General features: G+C 42.7%; 1 protein-coding gene across 1 annotated transcript; it reads right to left on the bottom strand.

Annotated features, from left to right (window-relative positions):
- Positions 1–6,412: 6,412 nt before the first annotated feature.
- Positions 6,413–21,047, bottom strand: LOC139564948 (probable G-protein coupled receptor 146). Its single transcript, XM_071384888.1, has 2 exons — positions 20,771–21,047; positions 6,413–9,802 (listed from the first exon to the last, which is right to left on the bottom strand). The coding sequence occupies exon 2, from the start codon at positions 9,757–9,759 to the stop codon at positions 8,752–8,754; it is 1,008 nt and encodes a 335-aa protein (XP_071240989.1). The 5' UTR covers positions 9,760–9,802; positions 20,771–21,047; the 3' UTR covers positions 6,413–8,751.
- Positions 21,048–23,961: the final 2,914 nt, after the last annotated feature.

Genomic DNA, 23,961 nt, shown 5'->3' with positions numbered 1-23,961 from the left:
TGCGCTGTTCTGTGAAGGGAGTAGAACACAGCGTTGTACGAGATCTTCAGTTTCTTGGCAATTTCTCGCATGGAATAGCCTTAATTTCTCAGATCAAGAATAGACTGACGAGTTTCAGAAGAAAGTTCTTTGATTCTGGCCAATTTGAGCCTGTAATCGAACCCACAAATGCTGATGCAACTAGTCTAATGAAGGCAAGTTTTATTGCTTCTTTAATCAGAACAACAGATTTCAACTGTGCTAACATAATTACAAAAGGGTTTTCTCATGATCAATTAGCCTTTTAAAATGATAAACTTGGATTAGCTAACATAGTGTGCCCTTGGAACACAGGAGTGATGATTGCTGATGATTGGCCTCTGTACACCTATGTAAATATTCCATAAAAAATCTGCCGTTTCCAGCTACTATAGTCATTTACAACATTAACAATGTCTACACTGTATTTCGGATAAATTTGATGTTATTTTAATGATCCAAAAATGCGCTTTTCTTTCAAAACAAGGACATTTCTAAGTGACCCCAAACTTTTGAACGGCAGTGTATGTTAGCTAGCTAAGTTAGCAATGTTATAAATTCAACTCCCATCTGCTGTCCACATCAGGATAAGATTTGAGAGCACTACTTAGCTCTACAGGGGGTTATAGCTTTGACTGAATGCTGACAGTGAATTCAGAGCCATTCAGTGGTTAGCTACACTAAAAACATAATTTTACCAAGTTCCTGTGAAGTAATTGTAATGACAGTCCACCACATCATACCCAAGAGTTTCCTAATTAGCAAGGGGTAGTCTGTGTTTAATTTATTTGTGTATTAGAACCACAGTTTGAGATCATTGTGAGGGGATTGAGCGTCCAGGGAAAATGTTGTCGGAGGTTGCAACAGTAACCAAGGGGGGTGGGGCTTAGTGAAAGGTCAATTGCACACTTTTCTCTTATGATAAAAAGTATGTAACCAAGGGAGGGAAATATGGAAAATAATGTGTAAGTATTCTGTGAACAAAACAAATACTATAAACCAGCACACTTATTCCTGCCATGTGTGAAAGGCCAAGTAAATCACGTGATGAACAGGTCACAATGAGGCTGGAGTAGGTTTTTAGCAGTGAATTTTCTATTCACTGATGACATTTATATTTAAAGATTTGCAAAAGGTGGTCGAAGATATGCAGAAAGTGTACTGTTTGGAAGTTGGCATTATTTTTGAGTGGACGAATGCTTGCAGGTAGCCTACTTTTTTAAGTGATTTGTTTGACAACCAGATCATGATAGAGTGTCACAGTCTAATTCGCACTCTGTAGGTTTCAACACAGATCCAAAATTGTTTGTAGCAACTGAGAAAAACTGTAGTCAAATACTGGTGCATCATCAATGGATGACCACTGGGAGGCACACTAGTATTAATAATTGATGATTTATGAACTTGACAAAAGCAGTGCTACAGTCGTGGCTTGGCATGTTTAGAGAAATCCTTTTTGTGGATATAGTTGTGTCAAGAGTCTAGAGAGCTTGTATGTTATGAAAAATAGCAACAAAATGTTTGTTTACTGCAGATGTGATTCACAGTGGTCATACACTCGTAGAAAAAAGGGTTCCAAAAAGGTTCATTGACTGTCCCCATAGGAGCATCCTTTTTGGTTCCAGGTAGAACCCTTTTTAGTTCCAGGTTCTACCTGGACGCAAATAGGGTTCTTCAAAAGTTTATCCTATGGAAGGGATAGGCAACTTTGATGGGGGAGGGGCCACAACAAAATGGAACTCACCACCTCCACCATTTTAGTGGCCCCATCTTGACAGCAAAGAGAAGAAAAAAAAATCAAGTTCATTTCGTGCTATTCTGCACATTTCGCCATGGGGCGTAGAGAAAATGTTTCCGTTTAAAAGCAATTTTTCTGCAATTCTACACATTTTGCCATGGGGCGGAGAGAAGATTTTTGAAATGTTATAACTAGTTTTTCTACTCATTTTACCAATAAGGTGGATGTTTGCAGATTTGAATATGATTACTGATGATCAATGGGCCCCCACCCCCGGTTGATTATTCGACCATCTTACTACAAGTTTAGATAGCTGGCTGCTAGACTAACTTACCAATCTAAAAAGAAAATGTAGCTGACCTGGGCTAATTGAGTGACTGCTGATGATCAACCAAATGTATAATTTGTGCTTAGTGTATTCTAGTATTCCAACTCTCAACAGTAAGTTGAGACCCGACTGGGCTTCTTTTCTTTTTTTATTGGTCCGTGGGCCTACAATGGGGACAGCTAAAGAACCCTCTAAGGTTCTAGATAGCACCTTTTTTTCTAAGACTATAGTCTCTAGTATAAACAGACTTGTCTGTGCTTCCCTGGCAAAGCTAGTGTACTGTGGCTAAGAAGAGATCATGGTGTACTTCATATCCCCACCTGGCAGAGGTCACAGGGTACTGACCTGGGATCAGTTGATGGGGCTGTTGTTGTGACACACCCACAGTGAACTGTGCACAAGCGCTCTGAAAAGCAGATCCAGCTGCCTCCTTGAACAGTGCACTAGTCTTCTTGGGTGACACCGCACTGGCTCCCACCGACACTGGCGAAGGTGGGTTGGGGGGAGTAGGAGGAGGTGTGTGTGTGTGCATGCGTGCCACCCATATTGTTGTTGGTTTTGGTTTTGGAAAGACCAACATTATCTGAAAGAATGACTATCTGTGTGCCACGTTGGACATCCATTGAGCCATAATGTAAGCATGTTCCTTGTTTATTTCTAAAATGAGTCATTGTTGATGGCTGTCTAACAGGCTAATTAGACAGATGATCTGATGTACGTTGATAGTACTCCCTGACGGATTATGATGAACTGCTTAGATTCTCAGTTTGAGTGGGTGTTTGATAATAGGATGAAGAAAGAGGGGTGGGGTGATGGTTTTGTTGTGATTAACGCAAAAACATGTCAAGGGAGTTATCCTTTCACAACTCACACCCCTTGGTACGGCAGCACAAAAGAAAGGCTCACCATCAAAGAAAGAACAACAACACATACCGCAACAAGTTACAAACAAGACAATGTGAACAGCATCCAAATGTTATTAGTGGAGTGCCGTGCCAGTTTTCTGTCTGTGGGTTCTGGGGGAAAGGAGGTGGGAGGTCTGTTGGGCTTCAATAAACTGGGGAGAAGAAGAAGGAGGGTGTGAAGAAGAACACATTCATCTGCCTTCACTTAACATGCCTGGCATGCTGCTGGCTCTCTGACAGTCTTCCAGACCCACAACCACCGCTTCATGATGGGGGCATCGTACACGGACAGGCTCCTCCAGCGGTTCCAGGACCCTGCTTGATATTCTGCTGACGCTGTTCTCATTGTGATTGTGTTTTTGATTCTCTGGGCCCCATCTGAGGGAGAGGGAGTAGAGATCATAGAGTATGGCTGGCAGGCGAGGGAGGGTGGATAGTGTTTCAAAAATCTGCTTTGGTCTGGTTGTCTTCCCAGCGGAGGGGAGAGGATAGGGTGGGACAGGGAGGATGATTTCACTGAGCGTCTCTAAAGTAAACCTCCCCACCCCAAATCCATGTGGTGTAGTACAGCTTATCATCAGCCGTCAGAGGAAGTTACAGGGACAGGACAGCAGTGTAGCCAGAGTCCAACTCCACTCCGATCATGAGGTCATTGCTCTCAACCGTCCTACAGTGCTGTTGTCATAGGAGATAAGCAAATTCCTAGCCAACTGACAAGTCTGGAAATACATCAGGCTGCAAGCCTGATTCGGTGTGCTCAACACCCAGAAATTCTCTCATAATATTTTTTAAATTACTGATTGTTTTTCTTTTTCCTGAGGTTACAGAATGTAGGCTTGTCTTGCACTTGATTTTGGTACATGTTATTGAAGGAACCGACTGGCTGTGTTTTGAAAGATCTTGTGAGGGATCTGGGTGTCAGCCAACCGAAACAGCTAGGTGTAAGTGATAAACCAAATGTGCAAGCTACATAGGTGGTCTAGCATGTTCTAAGGCACATGTAAGCTCCCGTTTACCCTGATTAACAGCAGGTTACAGTTAATAGCATGGCAGCTCATTATACTATGTAGGCATGTTAACTGAATTAACCCTCTGTTAGCTGGTATAATAACTATTCGTACCATTTCCGCAGCCTGAAACATGTAGCTTTAAATACATGCTTTTCTCTTGTTGTTCATCCAATGAATTTAGCCTGTGGCCAAATGCTATGTATATTTAGTAACTCAGCAAATAGACTATAGGATACAAGGGTAAAGGGGTCAGTGGCAAACATGGTGACCTCACCAACTGTCTTTTCATCAAGAACATCAACATTCTCTCCTGGTCAGGCTATGGCAGGTTGTTGTTGTTTGCTGGCTGCTCCACAGGTGTAGCTCTGACAATGGAGCTGAGGGGAGACAATGAGTTGATTGTGTCCAGGCACAGGGTCATGGCCTGCTGTCTGTCCTCAGGCTAGTTGGCAGCATGTTTCAATGCCCTTCACCTATATAGGACTTCCTGTGTTTTTGGAAACAGCTTCTCTCTCTCCTATTTGGAACTTGCAGCTGACACATAGAATATAGTACATTGACAGATGGATATTATAGTACAGACCATTGTTCATGAATGGAAATAACTACAAATGACGACATGCAGCCACAAACTAGTCTATTTATTTCAGCAACTAAAAGGGTTAACATGTTATCATAGTGAGGGAAACGTAAACTGATGATGGTTAGTGTGTTGTTTTCTAAATACTGATTTCTAGTGAGTCTACCTTAAGAAACTCCTATTCTCAGAAGGGAACTGCTTCCATGGCAACCGTTTTCAATTCTCTCCATTATCATATAATTTCCAGATGTACAGTCGGTAGTATTTTAAGCCTTATCTTTTAAACTATGGCTGCACTGTTTGGCAAGACCTATAGCTACGAGGACTCAAAGCACAGCAGTAGTGTATAATGTGCTGTATATGTTGCACGACTGTGCAGACTCAGGACTTCCTAAAGCCTGAACATTTACAGTATCTATCAACAGTAGCTGTAGCAGCAGCAACTGATCATTAAGTTATTTTTTTACCCAGCAGGGAATCCCTTTAAAGTAGATTAAAGGGTTGTCCTTTATGCAATGGCGCTTTCATTTGGTTAAGCTCAAATTTCATCCCCTCATAAGTAATTACAAATGTGGACTGAGACGGTTTGAGTTAGTGTGAGGGGTCTGTTGAGTATTAACCCTGCCAAAGTCTCAAGGGCTAGATCGCATGTCTGTCACCTGTTCCCCATGCTGGAATATGTCAGAACAATGTTTATACTCCTTCTACTCCTCTCAGTTGGACATTCTAACAAAACAACTCGCTATTTAATCTCTTCACTTTTCTGCTTCTGCTTTACATTTACATTTACATTTAAGTCATTTAGCAGACGCTCTTATCCAGAGCGACTTACTTACAGAGCGGCTTTCTCGGACTCCTTTATCTCCAGCACGACTCCCACATCAGCTGCTCCACACTGTTATCGTATGGCAGAACAATATTGCTCTTGTTGAGAATTGCAACAACACTGGGCTGTATAGCCAGGCCCACGGATGTCAAAACAATTTATAGAATGCCTGGATTGTTCCTGTTTTACACAGTGTGGTTAAAGGGACGTGCCACAGCCACAGTTAGTCTAGTGGGTTTACAGTGCAGACAGAGAGTCTATTCTAGGTCTCAGTATATGAAGAGATTAACATTGGAAATGGATGTGTCCCGCTGTCATACAGATTATTTTTTACCTCTATAGCGCACAACGGTAGCTCAACATTAACCCTGGAAATGGACATGGGGGAGGGGATATCAACCCATAATAACATCTCTCGAAAGGGGGCTTAAATTCATCCGAATATATAAATAGCATTGATTCATTTCAAAATGTGTGGGTGTTTTAAGTAGATCCTGCTGTTGACGAGGCTGGGTTTCAACCACATGGATGTAAAACATGACAGGTCTGTATTTGGACCAAAGGGAAACACCCCCAGGTCCCAGGGTCACAGGTGGGGTTGTCTGAGCCTGTCCCATGTGATTAGTGTGTTGATTTGAGAGAAAAAAAGAGACCCAGCTGCCAATGGGAGAACGGGCAAACAAGCTCTTTTTACAGTATAAATGGCTATGGTTTACCAAGCTCTGCAGATGGGCAACCAAAGCGAATTACGGTATGTTGCAAGATAACACATTCGTGTGGTTTCTGCTCTCTATAGCTGGCACTATCCCCATGGCTTCAAACAGCTATGAAAAATAACTTTGCCATTGTTTACTGACACAAGCATACCCTCAGAAATGGACTACAATGCAATCTATTTTTACATTGATTTGTCATGACAATGTACTGTGGATCCCGGATACAGTTGACGTTAGCATATCAAAGAACACTTTGAACGTAACGACAAAGAGAAACTAAAAGAACAGACATTGTGTTTAATTCCCATGTTAGTTTATTGTGTAATCAGTCTTTGACTCAACCGACAATAGAGAAGATTACTGAAGCTACAGTATCTAAATATATATTTGAGAAAAAAATACTGTATTTGTGAGAGGACATGGTGTTTTTCCGGTAAATCTCTAACATACAATATATACAGATATTTCATATTATACATATATACTGGTATATACACAGTCACAAAAGCATCACATCTGAAACTGGATTCATCTTGACCTGTGTAGCTAAACATCATGAAATAAAATACATTCTTATCTCTGCTTATATAGGTGGATTTAAAAGAGTAGCGTTTCCCATAAACATACAGTACTGGTTCTTTAAAAAATATATACTAATTTTGGTGGGTTATAACAGCACAACATAAAGGGGAGGTAAAGGGCGATGGAATCTGTAATTCTAAAACTAAGAATCACATTAAAGTGACGCGCCAAAGGTTTTGTATCATTTCAGCCAGTAGTTTTGAAAGTAGTGCTCGAGCCAAAACTGGTCCCTGAAAATAGAAAATAATTGTGTACCATGTCATCCATTTTGTATGATATGTTAGGAATTTGTAAGTGCTTAAGATCTCTGAATCTTTAACTGAGAATTTACTGTTCCCTATTTCTGTTCCTATTCCTAACCGTTCTTTATTTCCTGGTGTTATTGGTCATACCTAAAGGTAGCATAGCATTGCTTATAACTAACTTTACCACTTAAGAGCCAAAATCCTTTTCATTGTATGACATTTTCAGTGAACTCTACCATCATTCAACAACCCTGGAATGAAAATGAGCCAATTTAAGTCTAGATATAAGTAATTTGTTTGTTTCTGATAGTAGCAGGGCAGAACATGTGTCCCTCTGTTGCTCTACTTCTCAGAAAGAGCATTTCAACTGTAATAAATTAGGACTTTGACTAGAGCTTAAATAATGATTAACAGGGTGTGGACTCATTTTTACGATTCCTCAGCATGAAACTCAAAGGGTTCTGCTGATCTTTTAATTAAGTCAATACTTATCATGAGGTGGCCTGGATACCCCAGCAGTAGCAAGTAGCAACATGTTTAAACAATGGGTTACAGCTTATCATTGTATTGTCTCTTTCAAAGTGGAGAGGACTAAACTGACCTTTTCAATTTAAAAACAAAGACTTCAACACTTCATAGCATCACATAATCACATGCAATAACGGACGTCACCATAACATGACAAGAGTGAAATGTGACCGACGTGTTCATTATTTAGCTGAATTATAAATAGGACATGTTTTATATATAAACAGTCTTCCTCTTTAGTGGGAAGCAAGATAGCAAAGCAGCTGTGCAGGTCACTTCTGTGCCTCTAAGCAGCTTTTAGACATCACATAAACTGAGCCAAGGCAAATGTTCCCCACACAATGACTGGGAGTTGTGTGCAGCCAGTTAAGTGAGAGCATTCTAGGACACAAGAGGTAAGTTGGCCATGCCTGGACCCTGAATAGAAGCTGTGTGGAGAATTCTCTCGGTCGATCACATGATCCTATGTAATGTCGTAGAGTTGTGAAATTAAACGAGGTACATGTATAGTACTGTGTAAACTGCTGAGGGTGACGAGCAGGCAAAGGTTTTCTCTAGGTGCAAGACAGTGGAGTACAGAGGATGTGTCCGTAATGGCACCCTATTTCCTATATAGTGCCCTACTGTTTAACAGGACACATAGGGCTCTGATCAAATGTAATGCACTATGTAGGGAATAGGGTGCCATTTGAGACCCCTCCAGAGTGTTGTGGCCGAGGCTGGACAGGAACTCTTCAAATGAGACATGGCCTCAGGCTCCGGGGCACTGGGTGGTCTGACAGGGTCATAAACAGGTTGCATTCCACTTCCTACCTACTACCAGCTACATGCATAGTAGTAACATGCTGATTGACACATGAGACATAAAAACAATTGTTACTCCAATAGTATAACTCATTGTCAGTTTTGGTGTGCAGCGCAGTATCTCTACAGCCTGTGTTGGTGAATCACCCTGTGTGTATTAGGAGAAGAGACACCGCATTACAATGGCTTTGCGCCCCCAATCTAACAACCAAGTGTCCAAGTGACAAGCTTGCTAATACACTTAGTGGTTTCTAATTGGTTCGTCCTCTCACTACAGAACTGGACAAAGAAAGTCAAGTTCTAGAAAGTCACTGAAGATTCCTTAGTGTCATTGAAAGTCAAGACTCCAGCCAGAGTAGCAGCAGTGGACCTGTAGCTGACTTCTAAGGCCATGTGTTGCGTGCTCTGTGGGGTCTGATAATAAGTGCAGCCTGGGTAAGAGGTTAGGGGTTAGTAAGGCCTGGCCCTGTCTCACGTCGCCACCTGCTGCACTGAGGAGTGTTCGTGAGGGCAGGGTGTGCCCCTGCAGTTTAGCCTCTTCAGCAGCCGCTGCAGCTTGTGGGAGAAGTTCTTGTTCATCTGCCTGTACATGAGAGGCATGGCGAAGCTACTGGAGAAGGCCAGCAGCTCCGACAGACACCTCAGGAAGAAGTAAATTGTGAGCCACTGTTTGTTGTTGCTGCCGTAGCTCCCCGGCTCCCCGGCTATAGTGTGTACCAGTAGAGTCATGTAGTACGGGGTCCATAGGACAAACTGCATGCAGACAGAGGCCAGCAGCAGCCGGTGGATGGAAGGGTCCAGCCGGGATGAGTCCTGGTCCAGCGGGGTGGACTCCTTCCTAATGCGCAGGATGAGCACGAAAGCATACAGCACGGCCACGGCCGGAACCACGTAGCCGATGAACATCATGATGGCGTCCGCAGCCTCCTTGTTCTGCATCTTGGAGCACTCGATGATCTTGGTGGAGACGTGGTTGCACACGTAGAAGAGCAGCGAGGAGAAGCTGGTGAGCACGGCGCCGCCCCAGATGAAGCCGCACACGTGCTTGGTGTTGTACACGCTGGACATGTAGGTGCGCGGCAGTGCTCGCTCGATGTAGTAGTCCAGGCTGAGCAGCGTGGTGGAGTACATGATGACCAGGGAGGAGATGTTGAAGAGGATGAGCAGGGTGATGTAGATCTCATTGTTGTACTCCCACACAGGCCACCGGGTGAAGCTAGGGCCTAGCAGCTCCACGGGGGCCAACAGGTTGAGGACCAGGCCAGCGATGGCCATGTTGACGAAGTAGACGTCCGGCATGGTCATGGACATTTTGTTGGAGAGGTTGACCACCACCAGCAGGGCGTTGTAGCAGAGCCCTATGGGGAAGCACACCATGAGGTAGAACAAGGAGAAGACAGAAAGAATGAGGCCAAAGTCCTGGCAGAGCCGGTGTTCGGAGCTGGAGTCCGTCTCATTGTAAGCCATACAGCTCCACATAGCTAGGGCTCTGAGAGAGGGCTGCACTGGTGCACTGGCTTGGCTGGAGACAGAGAGAGAGGAGAACAACATTAGTTAAGTTATCTTGTTTTTCATTACATAAACAAGTGCTGATGTGTGGTCAAATATTAACACTGATGACTGAGGAAAAAACGGCTGATGTGTGGTCAAGTATTAACACTGATGACTGAGGAGAAAACGGCTGATGTGTGGTCAAGTATTAACACTGATGACTGAAGAGAAAATGTTCTCCACCCTCATTTGTCCCCCGCTCTCCTTCCTACACTGTTTCAATTAAAATAACTAAAATATGAAGAGAGAATGCGATTCCATTCTCTTTTAAACAATCTCATAATCCATCGTGAAGAAGATCAGTAGATTGTTTGAAATATATTTTTCTATGTGGGAAACCACAAAGTAAACTAAACAATAGGCTTTTTGGTTTTTCTAATTTCACGTGTTTCCTTGAGACGTCCTAGGATTATCTATGTTATTGGAGTCATTCTTGTGGTTCCTTTAAAAGTGCTACGCTGTGGAGAGAAGCAAGCAAGACCACTCTCACACACACACACGGCATGGCTATTATGCCTGGGGTAACACCATTCATTCCACTTCATTGCATTTCACTGGCTGAATAAAAACTCCTCCCAATATGTTTCATTGGTCAGCTCCAGCCTTAAAAAACGTTCTTTCTTTCTGCAGTGTTCAGGGCCTCTCCAGCCAGAGCAAGTGAATCCCTTGTTCTAATGGAAGAATAACATGCAGGGGCCAGGCTGCCTTTGGAGAGTTGCCCTAGTTGCCCTCCAGATGAAGACATCCCTCTTTACTATCGCCTGACTCTGCAGGCCGCTTGCCTTCTACTTCTTCCAATCCATGTCTCTTCCAAAGCATGAGCGCCTTCTGTTTAGGTTACTACACTGGCTTGTGTGTGTGTGTGTGTATTTGTGTGCGTGTGTCTGTGTGTGAGAGCGAACGAGAGGAACAGCGACGAGAGAGAGAGAGCGCGAAGGAGTTTGCGGGATGTTGCGGGGTGATGGGTAGATTTATAGACTGAAATGTGATGCAGCCCCCCTGCGCCTGGCCGGGCGGTCCCAGGGAGGGGTCAGTGTGGAGTGGACTGAGCGTGAGGACGGAGTTCAGGGTAAGGTCAGAGAGAACGCCTGGGCACATGGAGGGATGGAACGGCCTGACTGGGGATCAAGCCCGTCTCCTCGGCGCAGTGAGAGGCTGCTCATTAAAACACCCGTTACATAACTCTGCCTGCCGGAGTCTGAACTGGAACATGTCAACTCAGATCTTATTAGTTCTGCTCAGGAAGAAGTGAAAGCATACGCTAACAAAAGAGCTTATGTCAGGAGGGAATGGAACAAGGGGATAATTCTCAACATTGTATTCAAGCTTATAGTTCAAAATGAAAAATATAGAATCAATGATAAGATTCCCCTAAGAGAGACGTGGGGTTTGATGCTTCGGAAAAGCGCGAGACAAAAAACGTATAATCTTAAAAGGTTGGATGAATCAACTGGTGCACAAGCCGCTCTCGTGCAAAGTAAGGAAGCATATTTACAAGCTCATATTACGTAGTGTTTACCTGGTGACCGGTCAGACTACCTCAAAATAACATTTCCAGACAATGTTTTGGAAACAGGATGATTTTGTTTGCAAGAGGCTGAGAAGATACCACAGCCAGTAAAGAGAACATTCCTTCTTTCAATTACATAACCTCAGTTTTGGCCTGAGGACACACACACACACACGGTTATTGACGCCACACACTCACACAGAAACACTTTCACATATGCTGCTGGTACTCTGTTTATTATCTATCCTGATTGCCTAGACACTTTTACCCCTACCTACATGTACATGTTACCTCAATTACCTCGTGTCCCCAGACATTGACTCGGTGCCGGTACTCCTTGTATAAAGCCTCGTTACTGTTATTTTATTGTGTTACTATTTCCATTATTATTATTTTTTGCTAATCTTTTCTAACTTTTTAACTGTGTTGTTGGGAAAGGGCTTGTAAATAAGAATGTCATGGTAAAATCTACACCTGTTGTATTTGGCGCATACAAAAAATACAATTAGATTTGACACACACACAGTGTTCCTGTGTGCTCCTCCACACCTCTCCAGCTGGCTGTAAGGAGAGTACACTGCATGGCGGGGCGTGCAGCAGGGGGGGACGGTGTACGGTTACCCTTTCAAAAACTCCCAGATGCTTTCCTTTCCCAGAGACAGGTGAAATGGGGCTGTCACTGCCCCTTGTAAAAACCACTCTTAAACCACCAGGTGACTCGTTTTCTGCTGGAGTTTAAAGGGGTGGGGGAGGGCTCACTAAGACTAATGACAAAGGCATGCGAGTGACCTGTCTTTGGGAATAACACCCTGCCGTACTGAACAGGAAGAACAGGTGTGTATCTTGAGCTCTCAACCCCCTACTTAGAGTTAGTCTCTCCTCAAATCAAAGTTTATTGGACGTGTACACAGCTTAGCAGATGTTATAGTGGGTCCCTAAAGTGGGTGCAGCGAAATGCTTGTGTTACTAGCTCCTAACATAACATAGAGTATATGAATAAGAATCCAGTATACACGGAGTGTACAAAACATTAAGCACACCTTCCTAATACTGAGTTGCACTCCCAATGCTTCCCACAGCTGTGTCAAGTTGGCTGGATGTCCTTTGGGTGATGGACCATTCTTGATACACACAGGAAACTGTTGAGCATGGAAAACCCTGCAGCGTTGCAGTTGTAGACACACTCAAACCGGTGCCTAGCACCTACTTCTATACTCCGTTCAAAGGCACTTAAACATTTTGTCTTGCCCATTCACCCTCTGAAAGGCACGCACAATCCATGTCTCAATTGTCTCGAGGCTTAGAAATTCTTCTTTAACCTGTCTCCTTCTTCTACACTGAAGTGGATTTAACAAGTGACATCAATAAGTGATCATAGCTTTCAGCTGGTCAGTCTATGTTAAGGAAATATCAGGTGTTCCTAATGTTTTGTACACTCTGTGTATAATTAAGAAATAAGGCCTGAGGGAGTATGGTACATGGCCAATATACCAAGGCTAAGGGCTGTTCTTCGGCACAACGCAGAGTGCCTGGATACTGCCACGCCCTGATCCGTTTCACCTGTCCCTGTGCTCGTCTCCACCCCCTCCAGGTGTTGCTTATCCCCGGTGTATTTATCCCTGTGTTTCCTGTCTCTCTGTGCCAGTTCGTTTTATTTGTCAAGTCAACCAGCGTTTTTGTGTCTCAGCTCCTGCTTTTTCCAGTCTCTCTTTTCTCACCCTCCTGGTTTTGACCGTTGCCTTGCCTGTCCTGACTCTGAGCCTGCCTGCCTGACCACTCTGCCTGGCCCTGACCTCAAGCTTGCATATCATCTTGTACCGTTTGGACTCTGACCTGGTTTATGAACTCTCGCCTGTACCTGACCTGCCTTTTGCCAACCCCTTTTGCTATAATAAATATCGGAGCTCAACCATCTGCCTCCTGTGTCTGCATTTGGGTCTCGCCTTGTGCCCTTATAGATACAGCCCTTAGCCGTGGTTTATTGGCCATATACAACAAACCCAAGGTGCCTTATTGCTATTATAAACTGGTTACCAACCTAATTAGAGCAGTAAACATAAATGTTTTGTCAAACCTGTGGTATACGGTCTGATATACCACAGCTGTCAGCCAATCAGCATTCAGGGCTCGAACCACGCAGTTTATAATCCAGCATATAAATATGATTTTTTTTTCATTTTTATTTTACCTTTATTTAACCAGGTAGGCTAGTTGAGAACAAGTTCTCATTTACAACTGCGACCTGGCCAAGATAAAGCAAAGCAGTGTGACACAAACAACAACATAGAGTTACACATGGAATAAACAAACATACAGTCAATAACACAATAGAAAATATATGTACAATGTGTGCAAATGAGGTAGGATAAGGGAGGTAAGGCAATAAATAGGCCATAGTGAAAAATAACTACAATATAGCAATTAAACACTGGAGTGATAGATGTGCAGAAGATGAGGGTGCAAGTAGAGATACTAGGGTGCAAAGGAGCAAAATAAATAACAGTATGGGGATGAGGTAGTTGGATGGGCTATTTACAGATGAGCTATGTACAGGTGCAGTGAACTGTGAGCTGCTCTGACAGCTGGTGCTTAAAGCCAGTGAGGGAGATATGAGTCTCCAGCTTCAGTGATTTTTGCACTTCGTTCCAGTCATTGGCAGTAGAGAACTGGAAGGAAAGGTGGCCAAAGGAGGAATTGGCTTTGGGGGTGCCCAGTGAAATATACTTGCTGGAGCACGTGCTACGGGTGGGTGCTGCTATGGTAACCAGTGAGCTGAGATAAGGCGGAGCTTTACCTAGCAAAGACTTATAGATGACCTGGAGCGAGCCAGTGGGTTTGGCGACGAATATGAAGCGAGGGCCAGCCAACGAGAGCATACAGGTCGCAGTGGTGGGTAGTATCAAAACACAACTAATTTATTTTGTATTCCAGTACACGCTTCGTGTTGGACTAGACTGCAGTGCTTCTCTGTAAAGCTCTTTTCATTCACCGGTTTTCCGAACCTTTTCTCTCTCAAGAGACCATGACAGAACTTGGACTGGGATGGTAGACACATTCCTAAGGGTGTGAAAAAAGTGAGCTACGCCGCTGATGCTTCACTGACTGTAACAGGCACATCAACACAACAGGGCATTCCATAGGCGCTTTCTTCACTATAAAGGGCACCTGGTTGAGATGGGAAAATGTCATTCATAGGACACCTGGTTGAATTGTAAGAAGCCTTCGTCAACAGTATGTCACGAAACCCTACCATGACTGTGGTATTACACTAGCCTGGTCCACTATTGTATGCTGTAACCATAGAAGTTAACTACAACCCATTTAGTATGGGAACACCAAGATATTACACCTGACCTGATCCAAGACAATCTGCTCATTTCACTCATCTTCAAGGTTCAATGTTGTTAGTTTAATATTACGAGAAGTAGAAAAGGAGAAACTCTGCTTTGGCAGGTCCCCTCCCTCCAGACTGGGTGTTCAGGGATACAGATGGATTTGATATCTCAGGGTTTTTGATGTGAATAGTGTGACACGCTATTATAGGCTCACACCTCTCACACCCCCTCTGGAATGTACAGCTATTTCTCAGAATCGCCTGAATGACGTCAGGAGAGCACATACATGTCTGTAATCGTGTTTGATAGCTAGAGCAAGAGCAGCTTTTTGGAAGGATCATACTGCACATTTGGAGGCTTACTTTCAGATGTTGTTCAAACTAACAACAGAGCATTCAATCAACTCTGAATCTAACCACAATTAGATTAGGCCAACATTTCATACAAGCTCATTTCATACCATACAAGCAATTTCGTCTGCTCAAAAATCTAGCTATTCTACTAAACAGGATAACATTGGCATCGCGTCTGGTTTCCCACCGATTGTCCTCTTTGCACTTTGTTTCAGGAGAGGCTAGGAGGGAACACACATTAACATTTCAGAACAATGCGAGAACGCGTTACTGTTTCATGAATAATTCCACCAGTGAAAGTCCTTCAGCTCTCATGAATAGCTCCCTTTGATATTCTCACCTGCTTTCGCTTCCCTCAGAGTAGCATAACAACCGAGGGGAGCGGCGTGTGATTTGTGTTAAGGTGCCCGCTCTGGTGTGCCGCAGGCATAGGGTTTGTTATATACCATAACCCTCCACAGTGTAAAACCTGTTGCATTTTCACTCATTATAATTGATGGCCTAGCGCGACTTTGTTACACAATCACAGGAAAATGATGAGCAAGACTATGCATTCTGATTGTGTGTGGCAGGTGGCTTCTCTTACAACTTCAGCGCAAAAAAAACCCAGACTTATTTACAACATTGCGGTAAATAGTTCTGTTCATTTTGTCTGACACACTCTAATCTACAGACTTTATTCCACACCATTTCACACCTCACCTCTGTGCTTTCTATTGATAGTCCAGCCGGTCCTTAATCTGAGCCAGTCTGTGTACTATACATGCTAGACAAGAGACTAGACGAGATAAAGAACAGGGATCAACCTCGGTCTAAAAGAGTGACCTGACGTCTTGAATGTAAAAAAGTAATAAATAAATAAATATTGCATAATTCCTGAAAACACTATTTCAGTTGTTTGGACGGCACTCAGTGAAGTGATTGAAGGAAGACAATGTTGATGACGAAATGGGAAAATGTGATATGTCTCTTATGTAATCCAGTAGAAACATGTTGTCAGCTACACACTTAGAAAAACCCACCCGAGTGCTTCCCCTAGCTCTCAAATAGGGGAATGCCGCTACTAAGGAAGCATGAATTCACGTAAACTAATGCACTTCTGTTCTATATTGGCATTCCAGAGTTTTTCTTCATAAATGGCTTGACAAAATAATACAGTATTATTAGAATTTCAGCCTATTCAGGTGGGATGGCATTTTTGGCCAACTGCATGACATCACAATTGGATCTAATTATTCTGACCAATGACCAGTCATATTTTATTTGCATATGTATACTCCTACTTTGAAGGGGTAAGCGGGAAGGCTCTAGTGCAGGGGTATTTAACTCTTACCCTACGAGGTCCAGAGCCTGCTGGTTTTCTGTTCTACCTGAAAATGTATTACACCCAGCTGGTGTCCCAGGTCTAAATCAGTGCCTGATTAAAGGGCAACAATTAAGAAAAAAAGCTGTGGACCTGGCTTCGAGGTCCAGAGTTGAGTTCGAGGGCTCTAGAGTCTAGATCACACGTGTCAAACTCATTCCACGGAGGGCCGAGTGTCTGGGGTTTTCTGCTCCTCCCTTGTACTTGACTGATGAATTAAGGTTACTGATTAGTCAGGAACTCCTCTCAGCTGGTTATCTAGGTCTTGATTGAAAGGAGAGAAAAAAATGGCCCGCAGACACTCGAACCTCGGTGGAATGAGTTTGACACCCCTGGTCTAGAAGATCCTATCCGCCAATCAGAGCTGTGTATGTAAACATATTTACATTTGTATCAACACGACCACACGATCAGACTGAGCATTTCAATGGAAAAAGGAGGTTTAGGGAAATAAATGAGCTTATTTTTTTTTTTTTTTTTTAAACACGCAGTGATTCATTAGACATACAGTAATGATTTAAGAATACAATTAAAAAGACTGCATGGGGGCTTTAAATAGCAGTTTTAATGCAGAACAGGGAAAAAATAATCATAGGAATCTGTGAATATTTTCGAAAATATATGTCTTAACACTGTAATTAACCACCACTGAGACTTTTAATGAGTAGCAAGTGTATCTATATCATGAACACAATTTAATGCATTAGTTACCAATTAAGTAACAACATGATGATATCAGTATATTGAGTAATATGGAAGTTACGTATCAGTAGGCTACTATATCAAGGGATGCCAAAGCACAGCCAAAATTCCCTTCCCAAGTGACTTCTCATGTAAATACACCCTGAAAAAACATGGTAAGTGTGTAGTTGGTTGCAGTGCAAGTACATTTCTAAAACCAAAGTCATCTGTGAGAGCATGGCCTGTCAGTCTTCTGGAACATCGCCTATAGTTTCCCACGACTTACTTGTAAAATGGCTCATGTGAAGTTCATAGGAGCGTATCAAATTAGGTGACAAATAATAGCTAACAGTCTATGTTTTCAGGAAATGAATGCATAGATACATTTTCCAACCATTTTCCATCTTAAAAAATAGGCATGAGTAATGACTTTGATTTCTGGTCAAACAGAATGAAAAGAGGTCAGAAAAAATCTACCAGAAAAAGTCTTAAAAGGAATTAGGAATACATCAAAACACAATCATGTTTAAGTAAAGACCTCTGACAACTAATATCAATATTTATATTTAGTTTTGGAGAAATTATTTGACTTCTGTAAGTTTAAGAAACATTGCCTTGTGTCTTATTAACTGGCAAGAGAGAGAAGAGCGAGGCAGAGAGAGGAAGAGGTTGTCCAGACTGTTTTAACACTCTCGCTTTGACTACCAGACAACAGAAAGAGAAAGAATGAGCTGAACATAACAGTATGCCAGTGGAAGGGTGGACAGTAACAGATGACCCAACTCTGATTTGTGACTACTATGATTTCCCATTGTAGCCAGTTCAATTACAGTCATTCTGTTACTGATTTTTCACAATTCTGTTATTGATTTCGTGATATATAATAAAATGTATATCAGTAAAAAACATTCATTGGTAGGTTTACCTTTACTTGTGCTAACTTTCATTATCCTCCCTCATGAGGGCGAGAAATATATATCTTAAAGATATGTGGGTTATTGGTAACAGTGAAAAGACACAAGGCAATGTAATTGAACTGGCTACAATGGGAAATCATAGTAGTCACAAATCAGAGTTGGGTCATCTGTTACTGTCCACCCTTCCACTGGCATACTGTTATGTTCAGCTCATTCTTTCTCTTTCTGTTGTCTGGTAGTCAAAGCGAGAGTGTGAAAACAGTCTGGACAACCCCTCCCTCTCTCTCTCTGCCTCGCTCGTCTCTCTCTTGCCAGTTAATGTTACTTCTCCTGGCTCTTACTGACACCTACCCATGAGCCCCCTCTCTTTCCATTTACTGTAAACAGCATCCGCGCTGACCGTCGCTGGATTCTAATGAACTCTGCCCACAAACAAGACCAAATTTGGTTGGTCTGGCCCGGACCAAATCTGAATGAATCATAGACATCTATGTTTCACAAGTTTCAAAATATTTAAGGTTAGGGTTAGGGGAAGGGTTAGCTAACATGCTAAGTAGTTGCAAAGTAGCTAAAAATAAGTAAGTAGTTACAAAGTTGCTAATTAGCTCCAATGCTAAAGTATTCCGTCATGAGATTCGGACATGGAACCTCTGGGTTGCTAGACATTCACGTTATACACCCACCCAACCACCCACCCAACCACCCTGACCAACCACCCTGACCAACCACCCTCTTCATTTTAAGCCTTAAGTAATCTTCTATCTTATGCAACCATACACTATATATACAAAATGATGTGGACACCCCTTCAAATTACTGGATTCGGCTATTTCAGCCACATCCATTGCCGATAGGTGTATAAAATTGAGCACACAGCCATGCAATCTCCATTGACAGAGGAACGGCCTTACTGAAGAGCTTAGTGACTTTTAACGTGGCACCGTCATAGGGTGTCACCTTTCCAAGAAGTTACATTTCTGCCCTGCTAGAGCTGCCCCAGTCAACTGTAAGTGCTGTTATTGTGAAGTGGAAACATCTAGGAGCAACAACGGCTCAGCCACGTAGTGGTAAACCACACAAGTTCACAGAACGGGATCGCGGATTGCTGTAGAGTGCAGCATGCAAAAATCGTCTGTCCTCGGTTGCAACACTCACTACCGAGTTCCAAACTGCCTCTGAAAGCAACATCAGCACAATAACTGTTCGAGCTTCATGAAATGGGTTTCCATGGCCGAGCAGCCACAAACAAGCCTAATATCACCATGACCAATGCCAAGCGTCGGCTGGAGTGGTGCAAAGCACCCCGCCATTGGACTCTCAAGCAGTGTAAACGTGTTCTCTGGAGTGATGAATCACGCTTCACCATCTGGCAGACAAATCTGGGTTTGGCGAATGCCAGGAGAACGCTACCTACCCCAAAGTATAGCGCCAACTGTAAAGTTTGGTGGTGGAGGAATAATGGTCTGGGGCTGTTTTTCATGGTTCGGGCTAGGCCCCTTCGTTCCAGTAAATGGAAATCTTAACGCTACAGCATACAATGACATTCTAAGCGAATTCTGTACTTCCCACTTTGCGGCAACAGATCGGGGAAGGCCCTTTCCTGTGTCAACATGATAATGCCCCCATGCACAAAGTGAGGTCCATACAGAAATGGTTTGTCGAGATCGGTGTGAAAGAACTTGACTGGTCTGCACAGAGCCCTGACCTCAACCCCATCAAACACCTTTGGGATGAATTGGAACACCAACTGTGAGCCAGGCCTAATCGCCCAACATCAGTGCCCGACCTCACTAATGCTCTTGTGGCTGAATAGAAGAAGCAAGTCCCTGTAGCAATGTTCCAACATCTAGTGGAAAGCTTTCCCAGAAGAGTGGAGGCTGTTTTAGCAGCAAAGGGGGGAGCAACTCCCTACTAATGTCCATGATTTTGGAATGAGATGTTCAACGAGCAGGTGTTCACATACTTTTGGTCATGCAGCTTATCGTACTAATTTGAGTGTCCCGGATTTACATTTACTATGTCTAGTCTATGAGACCAGTCTGACTTTAACGGTACGTTCATGTAAAATGTTCATATGTTTGTAAGTTACATCATCCTTCAAATCAATGTTGTTGATGATAGTCACAGTATGATCTGCCTATGTATGAATTAGATTGCTGGTAATTGGGTATTTAGTGATTACGAAACCTATTTGTGCAAGTGTTTCCAGAAACATTAAAGCACATAAATGCTTCTGAGTTCTGTGATCACTGCAAATCGGCCAATTAAATGTTGGCTATCAAATCAAATGTTATATGAACATGTATGTATGGGTTAATAGTGTTAATTTAGTCCGCTGTTTGTTTCTGTTTCTTAAAGCTGTTAAACGATTACTTTTTCGTAACTTATTGAACTTGTCTAATGCAATACATCCTGCTAAACTAAAAGCAATGTATCATTATATCGGTTACAGAATCTAGACTCGCGGATAAATTGCATCCATTTGCTTGTAACCTATTCGGCGCCGGTTTGCTGTGGGTGCTACGGACCATTGGGAGCTAAGCGAGGAGAACTGTCATTGATAGTTGATAAAACTCTAGGTGACATAACATCTGCGAGGCTATTGTTGACCACTACATTCAAACATACGCTCTATTTGATCATAGCCTACCTATTTATTCTACAGCCAAATTAAACAGTAAAGTCAATGCTTTCGTCCGAACATAGATAGGAAATATGTTTGCGTGTAAGTCAATATGCAGTCTGCTGAAAAATTATATAATCATTTTAGGAAAACTCACCAGAAAAGTACAGATTTGGCACGGCGACAAGGCTACGGAGGCATCGGGTTTTGCTGTACTTCCACTGACATTTCTCTGTAATTACATTTGGTGTTGACTTGTAACAAACGTCGTATCCTTTTCTATTCGGAAGAGAGAGACAAAATACAAAAACGGTATAGTTAGATCTATTACTTTTTGCGTAGTTACTGAGGCTACTGCCACAGTTTCTAGTCTGACGATGTTTGTTCTCGAAAGGGGAGGACGTTGACAACTTACTACGAATTGAGTGGTACTGAACCCTACAGTGTATACACACGTGACCCTCCCCCACCGTCTCCTTCGTTTCGTCGATGAGGCCCGACTCGCCCTCGACGAACTCATTGGACGAAGCAGATCAGAGGGGGAGTTGGAGGGACTCTCAACAACATACCCCGCTTTTACGTGCGCAAGACACCCGGTCATACGGAGGGAGCCTGACAGCAGTTTTAGGACAGTAATGTACGCTGTTAAATGCAGAAACAGTTTGTTGGAAAATCAGTTTTACTTTGAGTTTGCCGTTATCAGTGTCCTGTGTTTTTGTCTTTCTCAATCAATAATAGCCCACTATTCACTGTACTTGTGAAAATTGTCTGTCTTCAAAGTGCATGTATGCAATGTATATCACAATCACCTGCTTCTAATATAAATCTGACCACTCCAAACGGATACAGCTTTATTTCTGGAAGTAGAAATGTAGCTAGTAATAAGCAGAAATTGTGATTATGCATGATGTAACATGATTATATCTGGACATGGAATGCCTGTATCAGATAACTGGAGCAAAGGCTATTTTTATACTCTAATCTTTCACACCTCATCTCTGTGTTTTCATTTGATAGTGTTTACATAAATAGATTTACCAAATCTGCATGAAATGCTAATAATATGGTGGGATGAACTGCCCTGTGGTCTGTTTGTCAACTGTCTGGTATGAAGGGATTGGTGTTTGACAGGAGAGGGTTGTGGGTTGTGGGTTTGGGGTAAGTTTGTGTGTTGTCCCTGTCATGTCCCAGAGAGGCAGGTCTAACTTAACCCTAACTGGAGAAATCCTGGAATCAGACAAATCTATCCTGATCTGGACTGGTGGACTGGGCATGCCGAGGTCTAACAGCAGTCTCTGCTTACTTTAACTGAGAGGGGGAAATCGTATAATACAAAACAGATACTGATGAACAGCATTTTCTTAATAAGCATATACTCAAATGAACAAGAAGGATGTTCTGTTAGTTATAGCAACATTTATTACACAATACGGCACACTGTTTGTGGTTGGAATGAGACTACTGGAGTTTACTCAGAAGATTAAGGATTACAGAAGTAGTGGCCAACTGTAAATACTTCACTACTGTTTATGACCCACATACTCTATCTATGTGCTGACCCACACAGAGAGAGGGTTTGTAATGAACTCTGTGTGTGTTCTAATTGGACAACAGCAAGGTTGAAGCTCATATACAAATGACAGGGTGAAACATACCATTGATCATGCTGTTCCATCTTAAATCAGATTGTCTATAAACACTAATCTGTTCATTAATTAAGCAATAAGGTCCGAGGGGTGTGGTATATGGCCAATATACCACGGCTAAGGGCTGTTCTTATGCACGATGCAACGCGGCAATATACCACAAACCCTTGAGGTGCCTTATTGCTATTATGAACTGGTTACTAATGTAATTAGAGCAGTACAAAGAAATGTTTTGTCATAGCCGTGGTAAGGCTTTCAGCCAATCAGCATTCAGGGCTCGAACCACCCAGTTTATAATCATGATTATAACAGTGTTGTAATGTCTAGAGATGGATTTCTGACCCAGATATGCCAGCATGATCATTTGTTTGGAAACCTACTTATTATATACTACAAGCTTGTGTTTTAGATGGGTATAGTTCATCTTGTTAAGAGAGAAATCACTGATTGCCCTTCTCACCATTGTGGAGTAGTTTTTAAGTGGATAATACATCAGATATGTTTTATTTTGGTATTTTGGATATGCAGTTTATTAGTGAAACCGATGTTGTTTTTTGGTTGGTCTTTGTTAGAACGTATCACACAGAGAAGACATCCACTATCACCATCATGTTACATTTCATTAGTCTGTGTGTCCTGCTAAAACTCCCCTCTCTCAACGGCTCCTTGAGATTTCTCTGAAGAGATTTCACCAGAGGCTTCCGATGACATGATGACATAAGGTCTTTATTAGTGCTGGGCTCCTATGAACACAGAGCCATACTTTCATTTCCTGCTCTGCACCTGAGGGGCAGAAGAGATACGGCAATAGAACAGCCTGGGCCGAACCCTCTGGGTCGTCAGTGGTGTGAGGCATGTGATGGCCTTGCTGCTGCTGTTGTTTCATTTGATACTTCCGGGTATACGCCCCTATCTATCCCTCACACCCTCTACTCAAACAGTGAACTACACTCGAGCAGGTCTATTGCAGCTTTTGTAAATAGCAAAATGGTTCGCCCCAAGAGGATCCATGCAGCCGATTCCCCGGTGTAAGTGTTTTGCTTGAACCATTCAATGTGTTACTGTAAGACCATACAGAGGCACTAGGGGAGTATATGAATACCATAGTCGTAAGGATATGTGTGCCAGACCACAATGTTCTCCTCAGGGAAAGGTTATGGAATTGATCTCCACCTTTTAAAAAGGGAAATAGAGCAGAGTTTACGTCATCCTATTGATTGATGTGCTTGAGTGACGTGTGCTCCGTCACATGGGCTCATATTTACAATACATATCCCCAATGAATATGGATGAACATATCAACATTTTAAATCAAATCAATTCAATCTTTATTTATACAGCACATTTCAGACATGGAATGCAACACAGTGTGCTTTCCAGGAAAAAAACGAATAATGGTCTCTTCTTGCTTGTGCTGTGGGGGAAATTATTGGGATTCGCCTGTGTTTGCCATTCATAGAGATTCAAGTGTACCTTTGTGTTTGGCACTGTGGGATTTATGTAACAAAAACACATGAACACATTTTAAAGTCGAGCTTCCTGAAATCCAGGATGTTCTAACACGTAGTTACAGGGTACAATGTATGGTTGTGGCTGGACAGGTTTAAAACTCTAACCAGAAATAGGTTATTTTCAGTTCCTCCAGTTCTCCAGGTCCACCATAAAGCTAGTTAAATGGCCTCTCGTTTTGAGTTGACTTGTG

This window comes from Salvelinus alpinus, chromosome 36 (assembly GCF_045679555.1).
Source record: "Salvelinus alpinus chromosome 36, SLU_Salpinus.1, whole genome shotgun sequence".
Lineage (NCBI taxonomy): Eukaryota > Metazoa > Chordata > Actinopteri > Salmoniformes > Salmonidae > Salvelinus > Salvelinus alpinus.
This window is presented reverse-complemented; position numbering and strand designations above follow the sequence as displayed.